Source organism: Suncus etruscus, chromosome 1 (assembly GCF_024139225.1).
Source record: "Suncus etruscus isolate mSunEtr1 chromosome 1, mSunEtr1.pri.cur, whole genome shotgun sequence".
NCBI lineage: Eukaryota > Metazoa > Chordata > Mammalia > Eulipotyphla > Soricidae > Suncus > Suncus etruscus.
This window is the reverse complement of record NC_064848.1, coordinates 23,692,224-23,712,516: the sequence shown is the minus strand read 5'-3', so window position 1 is coordinate 23,712,516 and position 20,293 is coordinate 23,692,224. Positions and strand designations below refer to the sequence as shown.

Here is a 20,293-nt window from a genome sequence, read left to right as displayed (position 1 = left end):
TAGTGCTCGGGGCTTACTCCTGGTTCTGTTCTGAGAAATCACTGAATTTTATTCAGTGCTAGAGATGGAACCTCAGTTAGCCGCTTGCAAGGCCAGCAAGTGCCTTATCTTCTGTGTTGTCTCTGACATCTTAAAATTGAACGTTTTTATGAGAGTATTCTGTCTCTGAATTGAAGAGTTTGCCGGTAATTGTAATAGAAACTTAGTTTTTTTTCTAAGCAACTATAATTGTATATAGCTAAAAACAGTCTCGTTCCAAAGTTAGTGAAGTGGTTAAAGAGTTATTAGTATGAAATTTAGCGACTTCATGTAATGCTCTTGTTTTGAAATTTTTTGTGCTGTGTTCTCAAATCAGTGCACGTCTGTTACCTGAGAAATTAACAATTTATACAACACTAGTTGGATTGCTGAATGCCAGAAATTATAATTTTGGTGGAGAATTTGTAGAAGCTATGATTCGTCAACTAAAAGAATCATTAAAAGCTAACAATTATAATGAAGCTGTATATTTGGTAAGTTCTTTGTTTTGTTTTTGGGCTATGTGCTTAGAAATCGCTCCTGACTTGGGGGACCATATGGAACGCCGGGGGATTGAACCGCTATCTGTCCTAGGTTAGCACATGCAAGGCAAACACTATCGCTTGTGCCACCACTCCAGCCCCAAGTTCTTTCTTTCTTTTTTTTAATATAATTTTTATTTTGCTCAGAGTGGCTTACATATTGTTGACCAAGTTCATTCTTGTTCTATGTTATGACAGTGCGGGATGGAATAGAGAAGTGAAATGCATCCCTCAAATTTATATTTTCTCTTGAAATGCAGTTACTTATCGTAACAACTACTCATTCTTCTTATTTTTCTTGCATGTTCTCTCTCTCTCTTCCCTCTTTCTTCCTCCCTCCCTCTCTCTCTTCCTCCTACCCCTCAACTCCCCTTCTCTCTATCTCTCCCTCTCCTTGGAGTTGGTGGTATTTATCTAGTAGCACTTGGCTGGGCCTCCATAGTAACACTTGACTGGACTTATATATGCTAGCCCTGAGTTCACCTTTGAACTACTGTTTCCCAGCCCTACAGCTGTTCCTTTAAAACCATAGCTTCTCACTAAGCTTCACTCTAAATTCTAATTGGCCGTGTTGCAGTGTGTTTCTTTTTTTGTTTTGTTTTAAGTATAATAGCTTTATTAGGAAGTAGAAGGAGGTAAGGAAGAAGGTCATTGGTTCGTATCCCGGTATCTGCCAGGAGCGATTTCTGAGCGTGGAGCCAGGAGTAACTCCTGAGCACTGCCAGGTGTGACCCCAAAACCAACAACAACAACTACAAATAAAGAAAAGGTGCTTCTTCTTGCCTTCTACACAACCTTTCTGGCATCTCTTTGAAGAATCTATGTACGTCTTAGATTTATCTTCTCAGGAGCTTGTAGTTGATTCCTTGATACATGTTTCTGGTTTTAGACACCCTGTGTTTAGGTTAGAAGTTTTTCTTTACATTTTCCTGTGATGCGCTTATGCAAACAGCAACTCTTTTATTATTGACTAGTTTTTCCTTTAATAATTGTAGACAATATTGTTTGTTTACTAAAAAACAAATGGGTGAATTGTTGTGTATGTAAATATTTTAGGGGATTATTATGCTACTGACCCTAACCTGGTAGGTGATTGTGCCCTACCATAGGGTGTGACCTGGCATTCTGCCCCCACGCTAGGGTGGTACCTGATTCTGCTTCCACCATTGGGTGGTACCTGATTCTGGGGGATAAAAACAAGGGTCTGTGGAAGGCGAGAGACTTTTGGCTGGAACTGATGCTGAGTCTTTGGACTTCAGTCTTGTCCACCGAATAAAGCTAATATTTCCACAAGCCTGACTGTCTGCGAGCTGTTTACCCGCCATTTCACCTCAGAACCGTCGGCTGGATAGGGTGGCAGACGCATGCTCCGAGCTGGAGGGAAAAGACCTCATCCTCCATCCCTCCATCAGTCAACCTCTTCAGGGGCTGACTTGCAACACTCTCTCGCTCTCTCTCACCCCTAAAAAGTCACTTTCTTACCAGTGCCCATCTTGGAGGTCTTAAAAGCCTGCTGCATAAGATAGTTTTTAGAATTGCAGAAATAAAATACTAGAATACTTGATTATTAAATAAAAATGGAATTAGGCCTTAATACTTAGTAACTAGATGAATGGCTATTGTATATTATAAATAAACATACATGTGTTGAAGTGTGTGATTAGATTCCTTTAACTGAATACAAAATCTAAACAATTCAGAGATCCATCAGGTAAATTCAGGTTTCTTCATTTGTGGACACATACTTCAATTTTTAAAAGTTTGTTAATGTATGTAAGCTTCCAAGTACCTTCTAGCTGATCTGAAAACATTGTTTTCAAACCCTTGCTCTCTGCTTGAGAAGTACTTTACCCATCTTTTGCTCACCCATATTCAACCTTTTTGGTGATATTTTCCACTACACTCTTTGTCCCCATTTCTAGAGCACTTTTTATTTCTCTTTAAGTTAAGGACTCATTCCTGGAAGGTGAGATATTGTTTGGCCCATCAGTTAGGCTGTGTCCTTCATATGGGAGACTATCAGTAAATTCTATATGAAATTTGTTTTAGTATTCCAATCAGATTTTTCAGTCAACCAGGAAAGAGAAGGTCGAATGTTTATTGTAGAATAGGAACCTTTAATTATTGTTTGTACCATCTCAGTCAGAAGTACCCAGGTCTGCTGTTCCCATCCCAACACAACCACAAACAATAGAAAATTGAGCATGGTTGTCTTCCTGATTTTCTCCATGCATGCTGTAATTTAATTTTGGATAAGTTGCATACGCAATAATGTGTTATTTTGATCTTCCCCACAAGTATTTAAAAATCTAAAAACAATTATTCTTAGTTTACAGGCTTTGCACACAATTAAAAACAAAACAAAAAACTGGCAGTGGGCATCTTTGATCTATGGGCTCTAGTTTTTCACATTTTTGATTTAGATAAAACCCAGAGATTGTCTTTCCTACAGGTTCGTTTTTTATCAGATCTTGTGAATTGTCACGTCATTGCTGCCCCTTCAATGGTTGCTATGTTTGAGAATTTTGTAAGTGTCACTCAGGAAGAAGATGTGCCTCAGGTAAGAAAGTCTCTGATGATGAATCCTTTCTCTGTTGTACCAAGAAATTCTCACTTGGTAACTATTAGTAATAAAAATCCAAAAGGAATGTGTTCTCCTTTTTGTGGGAGGAAGGGAGGGTGAGATGTTGGAGATCAAACCCTGTACTACACATGTGCAAACAAGTGTTCTATCACTGCGATCATCCCCAGTAGAAGAGAGGTCATTCATGATATAAATTCTTTTTTGTTTTTTGGAGGGCCACATTCAGTTCAAAGGCTACTCTCAGCTTAATGCTTGGGGGTCATTTCCCAGCAGTGCCTGGAAGAACTATGTATTGTTGGGCATCAAATCTGGGCCTCCCACATGCAAAGCATGTTCACCTGCCCTTTGAGCTATCTCCATGTCCCTTATGAAAAAAATTCAAAATAGGGAAAACTTAAGTCAACTGGCTACTAATTAGTAGAGTCACATGATTCTGTAATTCAAATGACCTAATAAGACTGAATCCAGTATATTTAGAAGTGCTCTTAATGAGCCAGATGTCTTACTTTAAACCTTAGTAAATAGGTCCCATAGAATTTCATTCATGAATGAATATAATAAACTTAAAAAAATATTCTTTAAGGTTCGACGGGATTGGTACATGTATGCATTTTTGTCATCTTTGCCCTGGGTTGGAAAGGAGTTATATGAAAAGAAAGACGCAGAGATGGACCGGATCTTTGCCAACACTGAAAGCTATCTTAAGTAAGGACGCAGCTCATGGTATTATTTATTATTTAGGAACTGGTAACTTACTGATATAACAAATATATTGTGCTTTCTGTTGGTAATACAAATCAAGTTTTATTTCTCAGAAACTCAGAGTTTTCCCAAAGTTCCTTCTAGGTAAACTCACTTAACTACTATTGTTACTTGTGAAGTCTTCAGAGTAATCAAATATATTTGCATACTTTGATGATACAAAGGAATTGGTAGCATAGCCTCTTTTAAGCTAACGTATTTTCTGGCGTATAAGACGACTTTTGAAACAAAAAAAAGTTAACCGAAAATCGGGGGTCGTCTTACACGCCGAGTATATCCCGAAAAATGTTTCAATATGCTGCTAAACGAAAATTGTCTGACTATTGCCACAAAACGAATTTTCCAACTCGATCCTGCACCAATCATTGCAAGGCTGCTCGGACCGCTCTCTAACTCAGCCAATCCAAGCAGGCTTTTTATGCATGCAAATTATACAGTGTTCTGTACCCGAATCTACACTGTAAAAAGCCTGCTCAGATTGGCCAGCGTCAGAGAGGACATCTATTACAGTATAACTTTTGGACCTTTTGCTTTTTGTAATTGGCTCACTGTGGAAGAATCAGTTGCAGCACAGGAACGAATATTCTGTCTTAAACAGCAAATATAGGCCTAAACCTATGTTTTAACTGTAAAATTAGGGGGTCATCTTATATACCGGAAAACACAGGACTTTTCCACATGTCTTCAGAGGGATAAAACAGTCTAACATGGTTCTCAGTGTTTATAGAACCATGTATGGTACTCAGCTATATTCTATATCCAACCAATCTCCAGATTTACTGAATTGGAATATTTGAGAAAGAAGTGTGAATGTCTGTATTAACATATTCTACAGAGCACCACTGGTTTAGCATATGGCCATATGCATATATATAATTTATATAATTATAAATATATATAAAATTAATCCTAAACCAAGTTCCTTAATAGTGGTTGTTGCCTTCCACCTAGCATATATTTGCATAATCTGATTCTTGGGTGAAAAATAGTTTCATATCTTCCCATTACCTACTTCCTAAGATAATGAAAAGGTTTGATTTATCTGCTATATAAAATAATAGGCCATATTAGTAAATTTGAACTTACACAGCAGTGTGGTATGGTTTTATGTCCTTAAGGTTTTTCAGATTAGTTTTGTCACAAGTTCACTTTGTTTAACAAGAGATATTTCTTTGCTTATTATATCTTAGTTACAATAATGCTTAAAGAAATCTAAACATAGAAATCTGACATTTTAAAACTGAATAGCACAACAGATAGGGGGTTTGTCTTGTACATGGCTGTCTTGGGTTCAATCCTCAGTATCTCCTAAGCCTGCCAGGGTTTTGTTTTGTTTTTTGTTTTTTTTTTGTTTTTGCTTTTTGGTCCACACACGGTGACACTCGGGTTACTCCTGGCTATGTGCTCAGAAATCACTCCTGGCTTGGGGACCATATGGGACAATGGGGGATCGAACCGCGGTCCGTCTTAGCTCAGCTGTGTGCAAGGCACATGCCCTACTGCTTGTGCCACTGCTCTGGCCCCTCCAGGAGTAATTTTTATTTTATTTTTTGGTTTTTGGATCACATCTGGCAGCGCTCAGGGGTCACTCCTGGCTTTATGCTCAGAAATCGCTTCTGGCAGGTTCGGGGATCATATGGGATGCTGATACTCAAACTACCGTCCTTCTGCATGAAAGGCAAACGCCTTACCTCCATGCTATCTCTCCAACCCCCAGGAGTAACTTATTTTTGGTTTTTGGGCCACACCCAGCAGCGCTCAGGTTACTCCTGGTTGTCCGCTCAGAAATAGCTCCTGGCAGGCACGGGGGACCATACGGGGCACCGAGATTCGAACCAATCACATTAGGTCCTGGATCGGCTGCTTGCAAGGCAAACACCACTGTGCTATCTCTCCGGCCCTAGGAGTAACTTTTGAGTGCAGAGCCAGGAGTAACCCCTGAGCGCCATCAGGTGTGGCCCCTAAACAAAAAGAAAGAAACTAAACATCTTTTCATTTTTAAAACCCCTAAACGTGGACTTTTACTCTTATCATTAGAAGGCGCCAGAAGACTCACGTACCCATGTTACAAGTATGGACAGCAGAAAAACCACATCCACAAGAAGAGGTAAATGGATTTCAGTCTTTCCTATACAAATAAATGTTAGAATATGTTTGAAGTAATCCCTATTCTGTGACATTCCAGATACATTGTTGACATGTTTTTATATAAATACCCAATTTGAAAAATGTAAACAGGTCAGAACCCCAGAAAGAGGTTTTAAAGAGCATGGAATTCCATGTTAGAACCAGGATATTGGAATTGTTTGGCTTGCTAATTTTACCCCCATATGCATCAGTAGTGTAGCACATGGTTCCTTTTTGCATAGGCACATTAAAATAGGGAAATCTTATGTGTAGAAACAAGCTCTTATCTATTAGAGATAGGAACACATAAATTTTATATTATAGTGGGGCCTTAAACCCTGAACATTTGTCATAGTGACTAGGTTTTGGCTCCAGAAGATCAGATATTAGCCATTCACCCCTGAAGAACTTTACTGGACCACAAAGAAAGACTTTGGGGTTAGACACTTTAGTATGCCCGGAGTCTGTAGTTGATCTTATGCCAGGATACTTCATGGGTAAGGTTAATGGTTTTTCCTTTCTATTTCCCTCATATTTTGCTGTGCCTATGCAAATTAACAAACAAACAACAACAACAAAACCTGCCACACACACACACCTTTTTTTTTTTAAATCGGATTTTTTAAATCTTTTATCTTTTAAATGGGGTCTCCTGCCTTTTTCATGGACCCTTGGGACACGGATTACTTTATTTTACCACATATTCCCACATTTTTCTATAAAACTAAGAAGAATCAAAGAAAGACCAAGTGGTCTCAGATATATTGGTGGGAAAATAAATATGGACAGAACTAAATATCCAAGCCAAAGTCAATGATAATAGAATCAAGGGACCTAAACTTTAACAATCTAAACTTAAAGGGATCTGTTATACTGGCAGGCCAGGGGCCAAATGGTGGTGGTATAGGTTGCACTCTGGGGCCATTAGTGGAGGGAGGTTGACACTGGAGCTGGGAAGGGACCTGACTCGTATAAATAACTCAAATTCAACTGAAGGATTCTGGTGGTCACAATTGTTTCAATAAAATACAATTAAAAAAAAAAAGAGCAGGGAATTCAAGTAAAAGTTTAGTTTCATTTCTTTGTATTATAATTACAGGTTAGCTAACTTTTGAGTCATGTATTTTGGTAGGTAGTAATTCTTGGTTTTGTCCAGTCAAGATGTACTCTAACCTCCAAATATATATATATATATGTTAATGTTTAAAAATGAATCTGTCTTTAGTATTTAGATTGCCTCTGGGCCCAGATTCAGAAATTGAAAAAGGATCGCTGGCAGGAGCGGCACATCCTAAGACCTTATCTTGCCTTTGACAGCATCCTGTGTGAAGCACTACAGCATAGCCTTCCTCCTTTCACACCACCTCCTCACACTGGAGATTCTGTGTATCCAATGCCAAGGGTCATCTTCAGGATGTTTGATTATACGGATGATCCAGAGGTATGTGATAACCTCAGTTTCTATCAGAGAACTTGTGGCTTTGTACTTCTATTGTATTCTACTTCTATTCTTATTTGAATACACGTGTGAATTTTAATTTTGAATGTCAACTGAGTGAAGTTAATGAGTGGTCTCAGGTTATTATACACTAAGTTAGTATGTTTAATATTGAGTAGATTCATCAGACACACTATGGCTTGCAGTGTAAGAGTGTGGTCAGCATGCAGATCCAGTGTAATCCCTATGTAAGGAGCCATAAAACTCACAGAATACTCAGCAGTCTGAGAAAGAAAGTGGGTGGTATCACATTCCCTGAATTTATACTATAAAACTACAATAATTTACAAAAGAGTATGGTACTGAAATAAAAACCCTGCATGGACAGATGGTTTTCAATGTGATGGTTAGGTGAATTAAGTGGAAGAGGAGAGCTTCATCAACAAATGGAATTGGGAAAACTGGTTAGCCTCATGCAAAGGAAAAATAAAAACCATTAGATCACTCTCACTGATCATACACAAAAGTGAATTCAAAATGGATTAAAACCTTCAGTTTTAGAGCCAAACCAATAAGAATATCATAGGCCCATCTCTTCCTGATATTGACCTCAGAGTATCCTGAATGAAATGGCACCAAGTGGTAAAGAATACAAGTAGGGCCAAAAAGGTAAAATAGGAGTTAAAAAGTTATTTCTGGGCAGAAAGACAAACAGGAAAGGCAAGAGGGAGGAAAAGAAGGTGGGAGGGAGGGAGGGAGGGAGGGAGGGAGGGAGAGAGAAAGGAGAGAGAGAAGGAGAAAGAAAGAAGCTATCTCTGGCACTGCACACAGACTTCCCCAAGCACTACCCAGTGTCATTCCTGGGCACAATTTGGTATGGCTCAAAACCCCTCCTTCCAATTACGAAATTGATGCTGTTCATATATTCATAACAAACTAAGCAATATCTCAGGCAAATTTTAGCCATTGTATAAGTACCATGGACATACTTTTGAGTTTAAGTTAAGCACTATCCTAGTTTAAAATATTATACGACTCATTCTATAGTTGCAAAGCTACGACACAATCCCTCCAAATCTCTTTCAACATTTTCCCACTTTCCTCACCCTTGTTCTCAGTTTAATAATGTCTCGGAATTTGTTTACATTGGGGATTGTTGAATCCTTTTATTTCTTTACACTTCATACCTGAATGAGGTGATTTGAGCAAAATTATCTTTTACTTTGTGACTCAGTTGACTTAGTATGATACCTTCCAGTTCCAAGCAGCAGCTGACTGAAAATTTCATCTATCTAATATTCCATTGTCTATGTATAGCAGTTTCTTGATCCACTCATCTGTTGCTAGGTATATGGGTTCATAGGTCACAACTCTTATTAATAGTTGATAAAACTATGTTTATGTAAGTTTTTCTCAGATTGATTGTTTTGTGTTCTTGAGAGAAATGATCCAATTGCAGAGAGCTGGGACATGTGGAAGCTTTTAGAAGTCGCCAAACCATTTTCCAATAAGGCTAGGCCATGCAATAGTTAATGTGGATATATTTCAGTGGATACATAACTTTGTAATATTTGAAATAAAATTTTGTTTCATGTTAATTATAGAAGCAATACACTTATTTTACTTATATATGCATTGGGGTCCACTTAAAGCAGGGGTCTCAAACTCAATTTACCTGGGGTCCACAGGAGGCAAAGTTGGGGTGATCCTTGAGTGCAAAGTCAGTAGTAAGCCTTGAACATTGGGGGGTGTGACCCAAACAACTAAAACAAAACAAAACAAAAAAGATTCCTCTAGGGCAGGGCCACAAAATGTTGTACGGCGGGCCACAAACAGCCCACGGGCCGCGAGTTTGATACCCCTGATCTAAAGTATTCCTCTGGCTCTACATTCAGGGGTCACTTATGATTGGCTTGGAGTATTGTGATGCCAGGAGTTAATCGCTGGTGGGCCATGTGTAAGGCAAACACTATTCAATGTACAACTGCTCTGGGCTGATAATACACTATGATCATTGGTTTTTGGCTCATAGAAGAATTGAGGTGAAGTTGCTAGTGATAATATGGTAAAGATTTAATACAAGTAATGCTGGAGCTCTTGAGAGCTAAACAAACACAACAGTGAAGTTTATTGAAATGTATGACCATAACCCTTTGTTTTAGTCCTAATACCCCAAATAGAGCCTGGAATGTTATTAAATATTCTAGTAATTACTAAATATGTAAAAGAAAGTACTTTCTATGTGGTATGTACATTAATTTTTTTTCTAGGGCCCTGTAATGCCAGGAAGTCATTCAGTGGAAAGATTTGTGATAGAAGAGAATCTTCATTGCATCATTAAATCCCACTGGAAAGAAAGGAAAACTTGGTAAGATTCTTTCCATACTATTTCAAGAGGAGAGAAAAGGTGTTAATTTTGGGTAAGAGCGAAAGGCATGTTGAGAGTATAAGAAATCTTCACTTGCTTCCCTATGTCCTCTTCTAAATAAGCCCATAAACGCGTACTTTGCTCTTTTGGAGCCTTTCCACCAAACTACTTTTCTGAGTACTATCTATAAATGTGCTTGTGATGGATGCCATTTTTTGTCCTGATGAATAATTAATTGTGTGTTGTGAAGAAATTTGCTTGACTCTCAAGTTATATTGAGTTCAATAATTAACTTCAGACATTGGAGCTTTGGAAAGTTTTTTTCAAAAACCTTTTTTAAACCTGGGGAAGTTTTGGTTTATACCTTAAAGTGAAAAGGAGTCTAGTAATCTGGGGAGTGAGTGAACTACCCCATTAGTTTTTTAAGTAGAGCTGAATAGGCATTCTTTATATTGCTATACTAAAACTCTAGGAGTTTTAGGTGCAGTAACGTCTCCTAGTGGTAATTAAGAAAAATCTTGTGGTAGTTAAGGAACTGAAATCCAGAACATTTTAGAAAAGATTTTCTTTTTTTTTTTTTTTTGGTTTTTGGGCCACACCCAGCGGTGCTCAGCGGTTACTCCTGGCTGTCTGCTCAGAAATAGCTCCTGGCAGGCACAGGGGACCATATGGGACACCGGGATTCGAACCAACCACCTTTGGTCCTGGATCGGCTGCTTGCAAGGCAAACGCCTCTGTGCTATCTCTCCGGGTCCAGAAAATATTTTCTTTCCTTACATTAAGAACACACTGCTCTTAATGCTGCTTGCTCACTTAATATTTTGTATATCTTTGTATACCCATCAAATTTAAATTATATTCATGTACATATATTTTTTTTTCACAGTGCTGCACAGCTAGTAAGCTATCCAGGGAAGAACAAGATCCCCTTGAACTACCACATAGTTGAGGTATGCTTTCTACAGGAAGTTTGATTCTGAGTTTCAAAATAATTTATTTCAGAATGACTTCTCGGGTACTGAAAATGAACAGGAAATGGCTTTAGTTTTGGTGCTCTGTTAGCCATGTTATTAGTTAAAGGAAAAGAATTTGAGACCTGTAGCCTAGTGGGATTTTTGAATTGTCTATACTTAAGTAATATAGCATGTCTTCATTCATAAGTAATTATCATGATTAGCTAGCTCTGTCAGTGTATTGTCCCCTAACAGATAAGCCAATGGTTTAAGTAATTTCTAAATAGTGTATGACTTTAGGCAATTATCTGTTTTCAGTTGTATTTATCTGGCCTCATTACTTGCATACCTCTGAATAGTGTATTTTCTATATCATAGATAAGGATAAGAGTGAATCCTTATTTATTCTTTTTTGGGGTGGGGGTTGGGTCACACCCGGCAGCACTCAGGGGTTTACTCCTGGCTCTGTGCTCAGAAATCGCTCCTGGCTGGCTCGGGGGACCATCTGGGATGCTGGGATTTGAACCACTGTCCGTCCTGGTCTGCTGTGTGCAAGGCAAATGCCTTACCACGCTGTGCTGTCTCTCTGGCCCCCTCCTTATTTATTCTTAATAATCAGAAGAGCCAATCAGTTTGAACGTAGGAAAAATAGAACACGCTTGTGAGCCTATATTAATTAAATCATGCAGAGGATTTTATATATATAACTTATATAGTTATATATTACATAATGATTATAATATATGACCTTTATACATATAATTAAATACTATATATAATTATTATATAGTTCAGTATAGTCAAACATCTTGTAGAGATTCATGCTCCAAAAAGTGTTTTCACTTGACATATTTGTTTTATCAATTTCTTTATTCCTGCATGGTAAATACACATAAAAATGAGCATATTTATGATGAATTGTTTAAGATTCAGGTTTTTTTTACGTGTATTAAGTTTTAAAAAATTCCTAAAATAGTATATGCTGTAGTATATGCTATAGTAAAACTACTCATCTATCGTAGGGTATAAACTTGAATCAGTGTTATAAGCTGTATTTTAAAATCGGTAAGATATGTAAAAATTCATCAACCTGAAGTAAAGGAATGTGGGAGATGGAAGTGAGAGGAAAAAGTTAGGGCTTTTAGTATCCAGGTATACATTTTCAGATGACAGGGAAAGTGAAGATTTTTTTTTGACCTAGACGCATAGCAAAAGATTCTTGAATCCAAGGATTTCTGGGTACCAGTTTCAGGTAGCAATTTAGAATCACTTAATGACGTTCATATCCTTAGAGTCAGTTTTTCACTACTTAAAGAAATAAAACTGTGATGAATCTGAGCAGATTGAACCTTCCTAACCCAGTACTGATACTAAAGTTGTAATTTAACTATTTTGTTCTCAATGAAGTTTATAGATTTGGGCTGGAGCAATAGGTAAGCATTTGCTTGCAGCCAACCCAGGTTTGATCCTTAGCACCCTATATGATCCCCTCAGCCAACCAGGAGTGATCCTTGAGCACAGAGCCAGGAGTAAGCCCTGAACACTGTCAGGTAAGACTCAAACAGCAAAGAAAATAAAGTATATAGAACAAAGAAGCATTAATTTCATTATGGTTAATTTACACTTAAGTAGAAAAGAAATTTACATTACTGAATTCAGTTTTAGATCTTCAAATTTTAGAGAACATTATCAAATAAAAAATGAAATTTTTTTTATTTAGTTTATTTGTTTTGGGCCACACCTGGTGATGCTTAGGTGCTTCTGGATCTGTACTCACAAATTATTCTGGTGGGTTTCAGGGACCATATGGTATGCTAGGAATTGAACTGAGGTTGGCCACATGCAACACTAACAACTTATGTGCTTATATCATCACTCTGGCTATAAAATAATGTTTAATTATAAATAAAATGTTTAATTATAAATATAATAAATAAATGTTTAATTATAACTCGTGAGATTAGCTAATGTTTAGAATAATGAAGCTTTTCTAATTGCAGAAACATTGGTAGCTGTTGCATTTAATTGACTCATTATTCTTTTGTAGGTGATCTTTGCAGAACTGTTTCAGCTTCCAGCACCCCCTCACATTGATGTAATGTACACAACCCTTCTCATTGAACTGTGCAAACTTCAGCCTGGCTCTCTACCCCAAGTTGTATCTTTTTCCTGTGTATTTTTTGTGTGTGTGTTTTTGGGTCACACCCGGCAGTGCTCAGGGGTTACTCCTGGCTCCACACTCAGAAATTGTTCCTGGCAGGCACGGGGGACCATATGGGACGCCGGGATTCGAACCAATGACCTTCTGCATGAAAGGCAAATGCCTTAGCTCCATGCTATCTCTCCGGCCCCATCTTTTTCCTGTTAAACTTATTCTCTTTGGCTTTGCTTTAAAAAACTAGTAAGTTTTTTTGTAATTGGGTTAAAATCATTTCATGGAGAGTGTCTGACATTTCTTTAATTTTGTTATTGTTTATTTACCCTCTCTGTTCCCTTTCTTTTGTTGTCTTTGTTTAGATGTCTTATGTTTCATGCTTGTTTGTAGTATTCCCAGGGCCAAATACCTCTGGTGCCAGGAATCCTAGTGACAAGGAATTGAGGTTACATTTCACAATATGAGTTGATTCTGTAGATTGAATTTTTGCCTTTATTGCTACAAGGCAGGTCTTTTGCCATTGAACCAAACCCCAGGCTCCCTTTGCGTTTTCTCTTTGTTTTAGTACCACTTCGGCTTCTGGCGCTATGCTCAGGGAACAATATGTAGTTTCTTGGATCAAATTAGGGTTACCCATGAAAATTTTAGGAGAACTTTTAGTTAGGTTTATTTGGGGATTTGGGGTGGCCTAGGGCTTTTTATTTATTTATTTTTTACCATACCTGGCAGTGCTCAGAGCTTAGTCCTGGTTCTCTGCTCAGGGGTCATTGTTGGTGGGGTTTGGGACCATGTGATACTGGAATTGGCAGCATTCAAGCAAGTGCCTTAGCCTCCATATTGTTTCTTTAGCCCTCAAATTTCTTTGAAAAATAAACATAGGTACCAGAGTGATAACACAGCAGTAGGGCGTTTGTCTTGCACACAGCCAACTCACACGGATGCCAGGTTCGATTCCTGGCATCCCACATGGTCCCCTGAGCCTGCCATGAGTGGTTCTGAGTGCAGAGTCAGGAGTAACTCCTGAGCATCGCCGGGTGTGACCCAAAAACCAAAAAAAGAAAAAAATAAACATAAGTGTACTTCACAATCCTACTGTTTTGGGATTTTTTAGCCACTGCTGGCTGGGTTAGGGGTACCATATGGGATGCTGGGGATAGAACCCAGGTTACTTTATACAATTAAACACCCAACCCTCTGCAATATCATTCTGACTTCATATTTTGAGTTTTGTTGTGCTTATTGCAGTTTTTAACAAATTGAAGGTCTGTTGTAACAACCCCTTTGTCAAGCAGGAGTATCAGCACCTTTTTCCCAGTAGTGTGTTATCCCTTTGTGCCTGTGCCTGTGTCACTCTAAAGGTGCCTTGTTGGTTTATTTACACAAAATGCTTTTTAGAAATATAACTTCCATATGCATGGAGAAACCAGTAGTACATTACTCAATATTGCAATGTTTGTTTTCTTGTGGTGGTCTGGAAACTATGATATCTTTTTTTTTTTTTTTTTGGCCACACCCAGTGGCACTCGGGTTACTCCTGGCTCTGCACTCAGAAATTGTTCCTGGTTCGCTCGGGGGAACATAAGACATGCTGGGAATCGAATCCAGGTCCATCCCAGGTTGGCTGCATGCAAGGCAAGCGCCCTACTGCTATGCTATTTCTCCGGACCCTTAAGTATTATATCTTTGAGATGTGCCTGTATTTATACCCAAGAGAACGTTCCTATAAAGATTTAGGCATTTATGTTCTTAGAAACTCATGATAATAATCTGGAACTGACAACATTCAAATAGTCAACAATACATGTATGGATGTTGGCTTTTTCTCCTTTTGGAGAAGACTGAATTTTCTTTCTCTTTACATTTTTTTTTTTTTTTTTGTGGTTTTTGGGTCTCACCCGGCAGTGCTCAGGGATTACTCCTGGCTCCATGCTCAGAAATTGCTCCTGGCAAGCACGGGGGACCATATGGAGGCCAGGATTCGAACCGATGACCTTCTGCATGAAAGGCAAATGCCTTACCACCATGCTATCTTTCCGGCCCCTCTCTTTACATTTTCTAAGTAAATTTATTTAATGTTAAACTGTTTGGGGACCCAGAGATTTAGTACGTTAGGTATTTTTACCTTGCAAGTTTGATCCCCAGTCTCCCATATTGTTCTATGATCCTGCCAGGATTGTAATTCCTGAGTGCAGAGCCTAGAGTCATCCCTGAGCGCTGCTAGATACAGCCCCAAACCAAAATAAAACTATTTTACTTCATTAAAAAATAAAATATATATACACATATACTATATACATATGACTGAATAAATTTTGTTACATCTGTACAGTGAAATATTAAAAGAGTAAGTTTTTGATACAGGAATGAATTCCAAAATAGGTTGAGTGACAGAGCTAAACAAATCTATTTGACCTATTTGATTCATTTTGCAACAAACTGGAAAATGCAAAGTAATTAGAGCAAACTCATATTTGTTTGGGTTCATGGATAACCTCAAAACTCTTTTTCCGTCAAGATGCTCAAAATTATTAGTCATTCTAAGGGATTCTAGGAAGTATTTCTTTTACACTGCTTGTTTTAAAGGAGGGTAGAGAATAGTTTTCCTTATCCTCAAACTAACCAGCTCGCACAGGCAACGGAAATGTTATACATGCGTTTGGACACGATGAATACTACGTGTGTAGACAGGTATAGTAATTAATTATTTCTTTACCGGTGGTTAGCAGCTCTTACTTCCTGTTGGTTGTTTTTTTTTTTTAATTTGATTGTCAAAATGTGACTTTTTTTAAGAATTTCAAAGAAATTTTTCTTTCTTGTCTCCCTAAAAAAAATCTTCAAAACCAGACCAAAACTGCTCTTTATAATAATATTGCAGTTTCTACCCTAACTGACTTGATACGCTAATTAAGATTTTTCTGGGGCTGGAGCAGTGGCGCAAGCGGTAGGGCATTTGCCTTGCATGCGCTAACCTAGGACAGACTGCAGTTCTAGCCCCTGGCATCCCATATGGTCCCCCAAGCCAGGAGTAGTTTCTGAGCACATAGCCCGAAGTAACCCCTGAGCGTCACTGGGTGTGGCCTAAAAACCAAAAAAAAAAAAAGATTATATTTTATTATTTATTTGTTTGGTGCCTTACTGTAGCTTTATTTTTTCCTCTAAAAAAGGTAACATATACATTCACCACTCCTTTTTCTTTTAAACATACATGTGATCTCTCTAGACAAGATCACTTGAGTATACTGTTTAATGCTACGAAACTGGTAAATGCTCAAATATTCGATGAGTGGCATAACTAATCCCAGTGCAATAAGTCTCATACACCAGGTACTTTTATTATACTGGGGAGAGAGATTAGCAGTCAATTTGCCACTTTTTTGAAGCATGTTATCTAGAATTCAAATCACTGGACTAACTCAAGCTAGAGTACTCTGAAACACTATAGATGTCATTGTGAGAATGACATAAACATGTGCCTGATACAAAGCATTCATATTAGATCATTCACTTAAAAGGGATAATTTAATTATGAGTGAGTTGGGAACTTAAAATTTTGAATTGTATCAGAGAGTATGCAGAGAAATGGTTAAGATACAGCATAGATGTACTTTTCATTATACTCTATGGGACTTTTGTCCGAAGAGTTATATAAATTCATGTTATAATTTTATAACCAACCTTTCTTTTTTGTATAGGTTTATTAATTGGTTTTCCCATCATCTCAGTAACTTCCAATTCCGATGGAGTTGGGAAGATTGGTAAGTGGTGGTGGCATGTGTTTTTCCCCCTTTCTTTATTATAATGAAAAGAAAAATTAAGGTGCAGATTTATGTATGCAAGAGTCCTGGCACCACCACATGAGCACCTTTGATAGAGATCCCACCCTGCCGCTCTAGTACTGTTTCATGTGACCCAGACAGATAAACCACTCATGATTTGAAACATTTGGTTTATTTTTTAGGTATATATGAAATAATTTAGAAGGAAGCTATTATAATTGTATAAGTACAATTACAGACTGTATATAAGAACTAAAAACAGGGTGGAAGATAATAAGGGGTTGAGGCCCTGACCTTGCCAATTGCTATTCTGATTGAATCCCTGATAACACATGATCCCCTGAGTATTCCTGAGTATGGCCCTTACGCACCACTGGGTTAGCCCAGGTAATTTGCAGCAGTGCAGGGCTCAAGCAGCACTGCGTCCTCAGACCTTTAGATTGAACAATTTCCAAGACTTTCTGGGAGGGCACCCTGTTCACCTGCCTCTTTTTTTTTTTTTTTTTTTAATTAAAATAAAAATACTTAGAGGACTGCTTTTCTTCATTAGGTCAGATTGTCTTTCTCAAGATCTTGAAAGTCCTAAACCAAAGTTTGTAAGAGAAGTTCTAGAAAAATGTATGAGGTAAGTTCTGTTTTCTCTAGTGTCAGTGTCCTTACTTAGATGATGGAGCAATTTTTCTCTTCTCTGCATTTGTAATGTGTATTTAACAACTCATTTTAAAAATCCAAGCACTTGCCTTTCTATTTAATCTTGAAAACGTAGGCCATCTGGCTTCTGTTGGAATAATTGCCAGGAAGCTTTCTTGTCAAATGATCACAGAAATGATTTCTAATTCCAGAGAAGCTGCTATAAAGTACTCTATATCCTGTCTTTTTAGAGTCCTTAGTTGCTAATGTGTTATTCACATTTGTCCTAATACTTATTCCTTTTCTTCTCTTTGTATATAAACACCCATTGCATTGTTCTTTTTCTAAACCTTTTGAAAAGTTGAAAACAAGCTGCAGATGGAATCAGTTATTATCCTTTAACAGGCCGGTGTATAATTCCCCAGAAGAAAGACATATTGCTACATAATACATAGTACCAGTCCTTTACTCAGGAAATCAGCTCTGTTAGAGAAGTCCTTCCATGAGGTCACAACCAGAACTTTACCAGCCAGCAGCCCAGCAGTGTCTTTGCAAGATATCTCGTTACTCTTATTTTTTCTCTACTCTTCTTTTTTCTTCTTTTTTGTCCTTCTTGGTTTTAGAGTCTATGGTCTCATGCTCAAACTCAGTTTTTTGTTTTTTTTTTTTTGTTTGTTTGTTTGTTTTGGGCCACACCCTGCGGTGCTCAGGGGTTACTCCTGGCTGTCTGCTCAGAAATAGCTCCTGGCAGGCACGGGGGACCATATGGGATACCGGGATTCGAACCAACCACCTTTGGTCCTGGATCGGCTGCTTGCAAGGCAAACGCCACTGTGCTATCTCTCCGGGCCTTCAAACTCAGTTTTTTAGAATTTTTTTTATTTTAGACACTTGTGATTTATAGAGTTGCTCATAACACAATTATTTCTGACATTCACTATTCCAACATCAACCCCACCACCAGTGTAACAACTTTTCCACCCTTGCCAACTGATTCCTAACCTCCACTTAGCCTGCTCATGAATGATTTACCTAATATTGGTTGGTACAATTAGGTGGTAATGAAATTATCAAAAAAAAAACAAAAAACTTCATTAAAAGAAAATTTGTGAAAGTTGCCATATCTCAGAATGGGGTCATTATGCCATTGTCTGAAAGTTTACTAAGCTCTTTATTGCTAGTTGAGCCTTCTGTTGCTTTGTTTAAGGAATTTATTGGCTCCTATTATAATTGCACACCTGATTTGGTCTATTCCTACTGGGACACCAATATCAAAATTACAGAGGTGTTGCACAGCCACATAAGCAGCCAAGCAGGACTTGGGCAATCTGTGGGGCTGGGCTGATGAGCTCAAATTGCGACGTATAACTGCTGGGACTTCTGGAAGTACAGAGGCTAAGGGAGAGGTAGCCTGCCCAAGTTCCAAACCATCCCTGGAGATGTCAGCCACAAAACGATACTTTGAGTTTTGGGTTTTTATTTTTATTTTTTGTTTTTATTTTTGGGTCACACCCAGCAGCACTCAAGAGTTACTCCTGGCTTTTACACTCAGAAATCGCTCCTGGGCTCCTGGTAGGCTCAGGAGACCATATGGGATGCCAGGATTCGAACCACCGAGCTTCTGCATGCAAGGCAAATGCCTTACCTCCATGCTATCTCTCCAGCCCCCAAGATACCTGGAGTTTTGGCAACTAGGAAAAGTAGTGAGACTGGGTCATTAGCCTGGTGGTAGTCATAGGGTGGATGGGTCTGTGTATTCAGCTTAGGGCTTGGGGTGGGGAACTTGTCTTGTACTTCAGGCAGAGTCAATTCTTACACTGTTTTGGGGTTTTTTTTTGGACGGGGGAGGGGGTGTCACACCCGGCAGCGGTCAGGGATTACTCCTGGCTCCATGCTCAGAAATCGCTCCTGGCAGGCTCAGGGAACCATATGGGATGCCAGGATTCGAACCACTGTCCTTCTGCATGCAAGGCAAATGCCCTACCTCCATGCTATCTCTCCAGCCCCAATTCTTTCACTGTTGATGCTGTTCTCAGAGATTCATCATTAGAGATGCTGACCTTGCTCCCCTGATTCTATCATTGACACCAGGCTTATCTATCTTTAACTGCCTGCCCATCTTCATTCTGACCAAATAGTATTCTGTGGGAGATGTTCTAAAGCAGGGGTCCTCAAACATTGGCTCGTGGGCCCTGTGCAGCCCACTGAGGACATTTATCCTGACTACTGGGTTTTTTTTTGTTTGTTTGTTTGTTTTGCCACCAATTGTTCTTGCTTAGCAGCCAACTTGTCTCAAGCCCGCAGTGCACATGTGGAATGCGTGCCACACTCCGACTCCCCTCCTTCACTGTCTCTGGAAAGTCTTGGCAGGGGTCCTCAAAGTCCAGCCTGCCAAAAGCAGGCCCATAGTTTCTGTTGAAAAAATGGCAGGTTTGTCGATTTAATTTTACTTGTTCTTCGTTTTAAATATTATATTTGTTCCCATCTTTTTTTTTTTTTTTTTTTTTTTTTTTTTTTTTTTTTTTTGTGGTTTTTGGGTCACACCCGGCAGTGCTCAGGGGTTATTCCTGGCTCCAGGCTCAGAAATTGCTCCTGGCAGGCACAGGGGACCATATGGGCTGCCGGGATTCGAACCAATGACCTCCTGCATGAAAGGCAAACGCCTTACCTCCATGCTATCTCTCCGGCCCCTGTTCCCATCTTTTTGTCTTGTTTACTTCAAAATAAGAAATGTGCCGTAGGAACATAGGAATTCGTTGATAGTTTTTTGAGCTATAGTCTGGCCCTCCAACATCTGAGGGACAGTGAACTGACCCCTGTTTATAAAGTTTAAGGACCCCTGTTCTAAGGTTGCACTCATTCAGATTATTCTTAATCAGATTTTCATAGATAGCTCCTACTTTTATTCCACCACTGCTATGATCACTAGTGATGATTCTC

At 38.7% G+C, this 20,293-nt stretch overlaps 1 protein-coding gene across 2 annotated transcripts in view; it reads left to right on the top strand.

Moving 5' to 3' along the window:
* Positions 1-20,293, top strand: part of NCBP1 (nuclear cap binding protein subunit 1) — a 49,015-nt gene that overhangs the window by 11,821 nt on the left and 16,901 nt on the right. Inside the window, exons 4-14 of one of the 2 annotated variants that reach the window (XM_049784140.1) lie at positions 356-512; positions 3,013-3,120; positions 3,728-3,849; positions 5,944-6,013; positions 7,259-7,474; positions 9,742-9,839; positions 10,726-10,789; positions 12,840-12,950; positions 15,571-15,635; positions 16,640-16,702; positions 17,274-17,348. In XM_049784140.1, coding sequence (XP_049640097.1) covers positions 356-512; positions 3,013-3,120; positions 3,728-3,849; positions 5,944-6,013; positions 7,259-7,474; positions 9,742-9,839; positions 10,726-10,789; positions 12,840-12,950; positions 15,571-15,635; positions 16,640-16,702; positions 17,274-17,348 — 1,149 coding nt within the window. Of the gene's footprint in view, positions 1-355; positions 513-3,012; positions 3,121-3,727; positions 3,850-5,943; positions 6,014-7,258; positions 7,475-9,741; positions 9,840-10,725; positions 10,790-12,839; positions 12,951-15,570; positions 15,636-16,639; positions 16,703-17,273; positions 17,349-20,293 lie in introns of those variants that run through there. The other variant, XM_049784141.1, reaches the window with a different exon arrangement.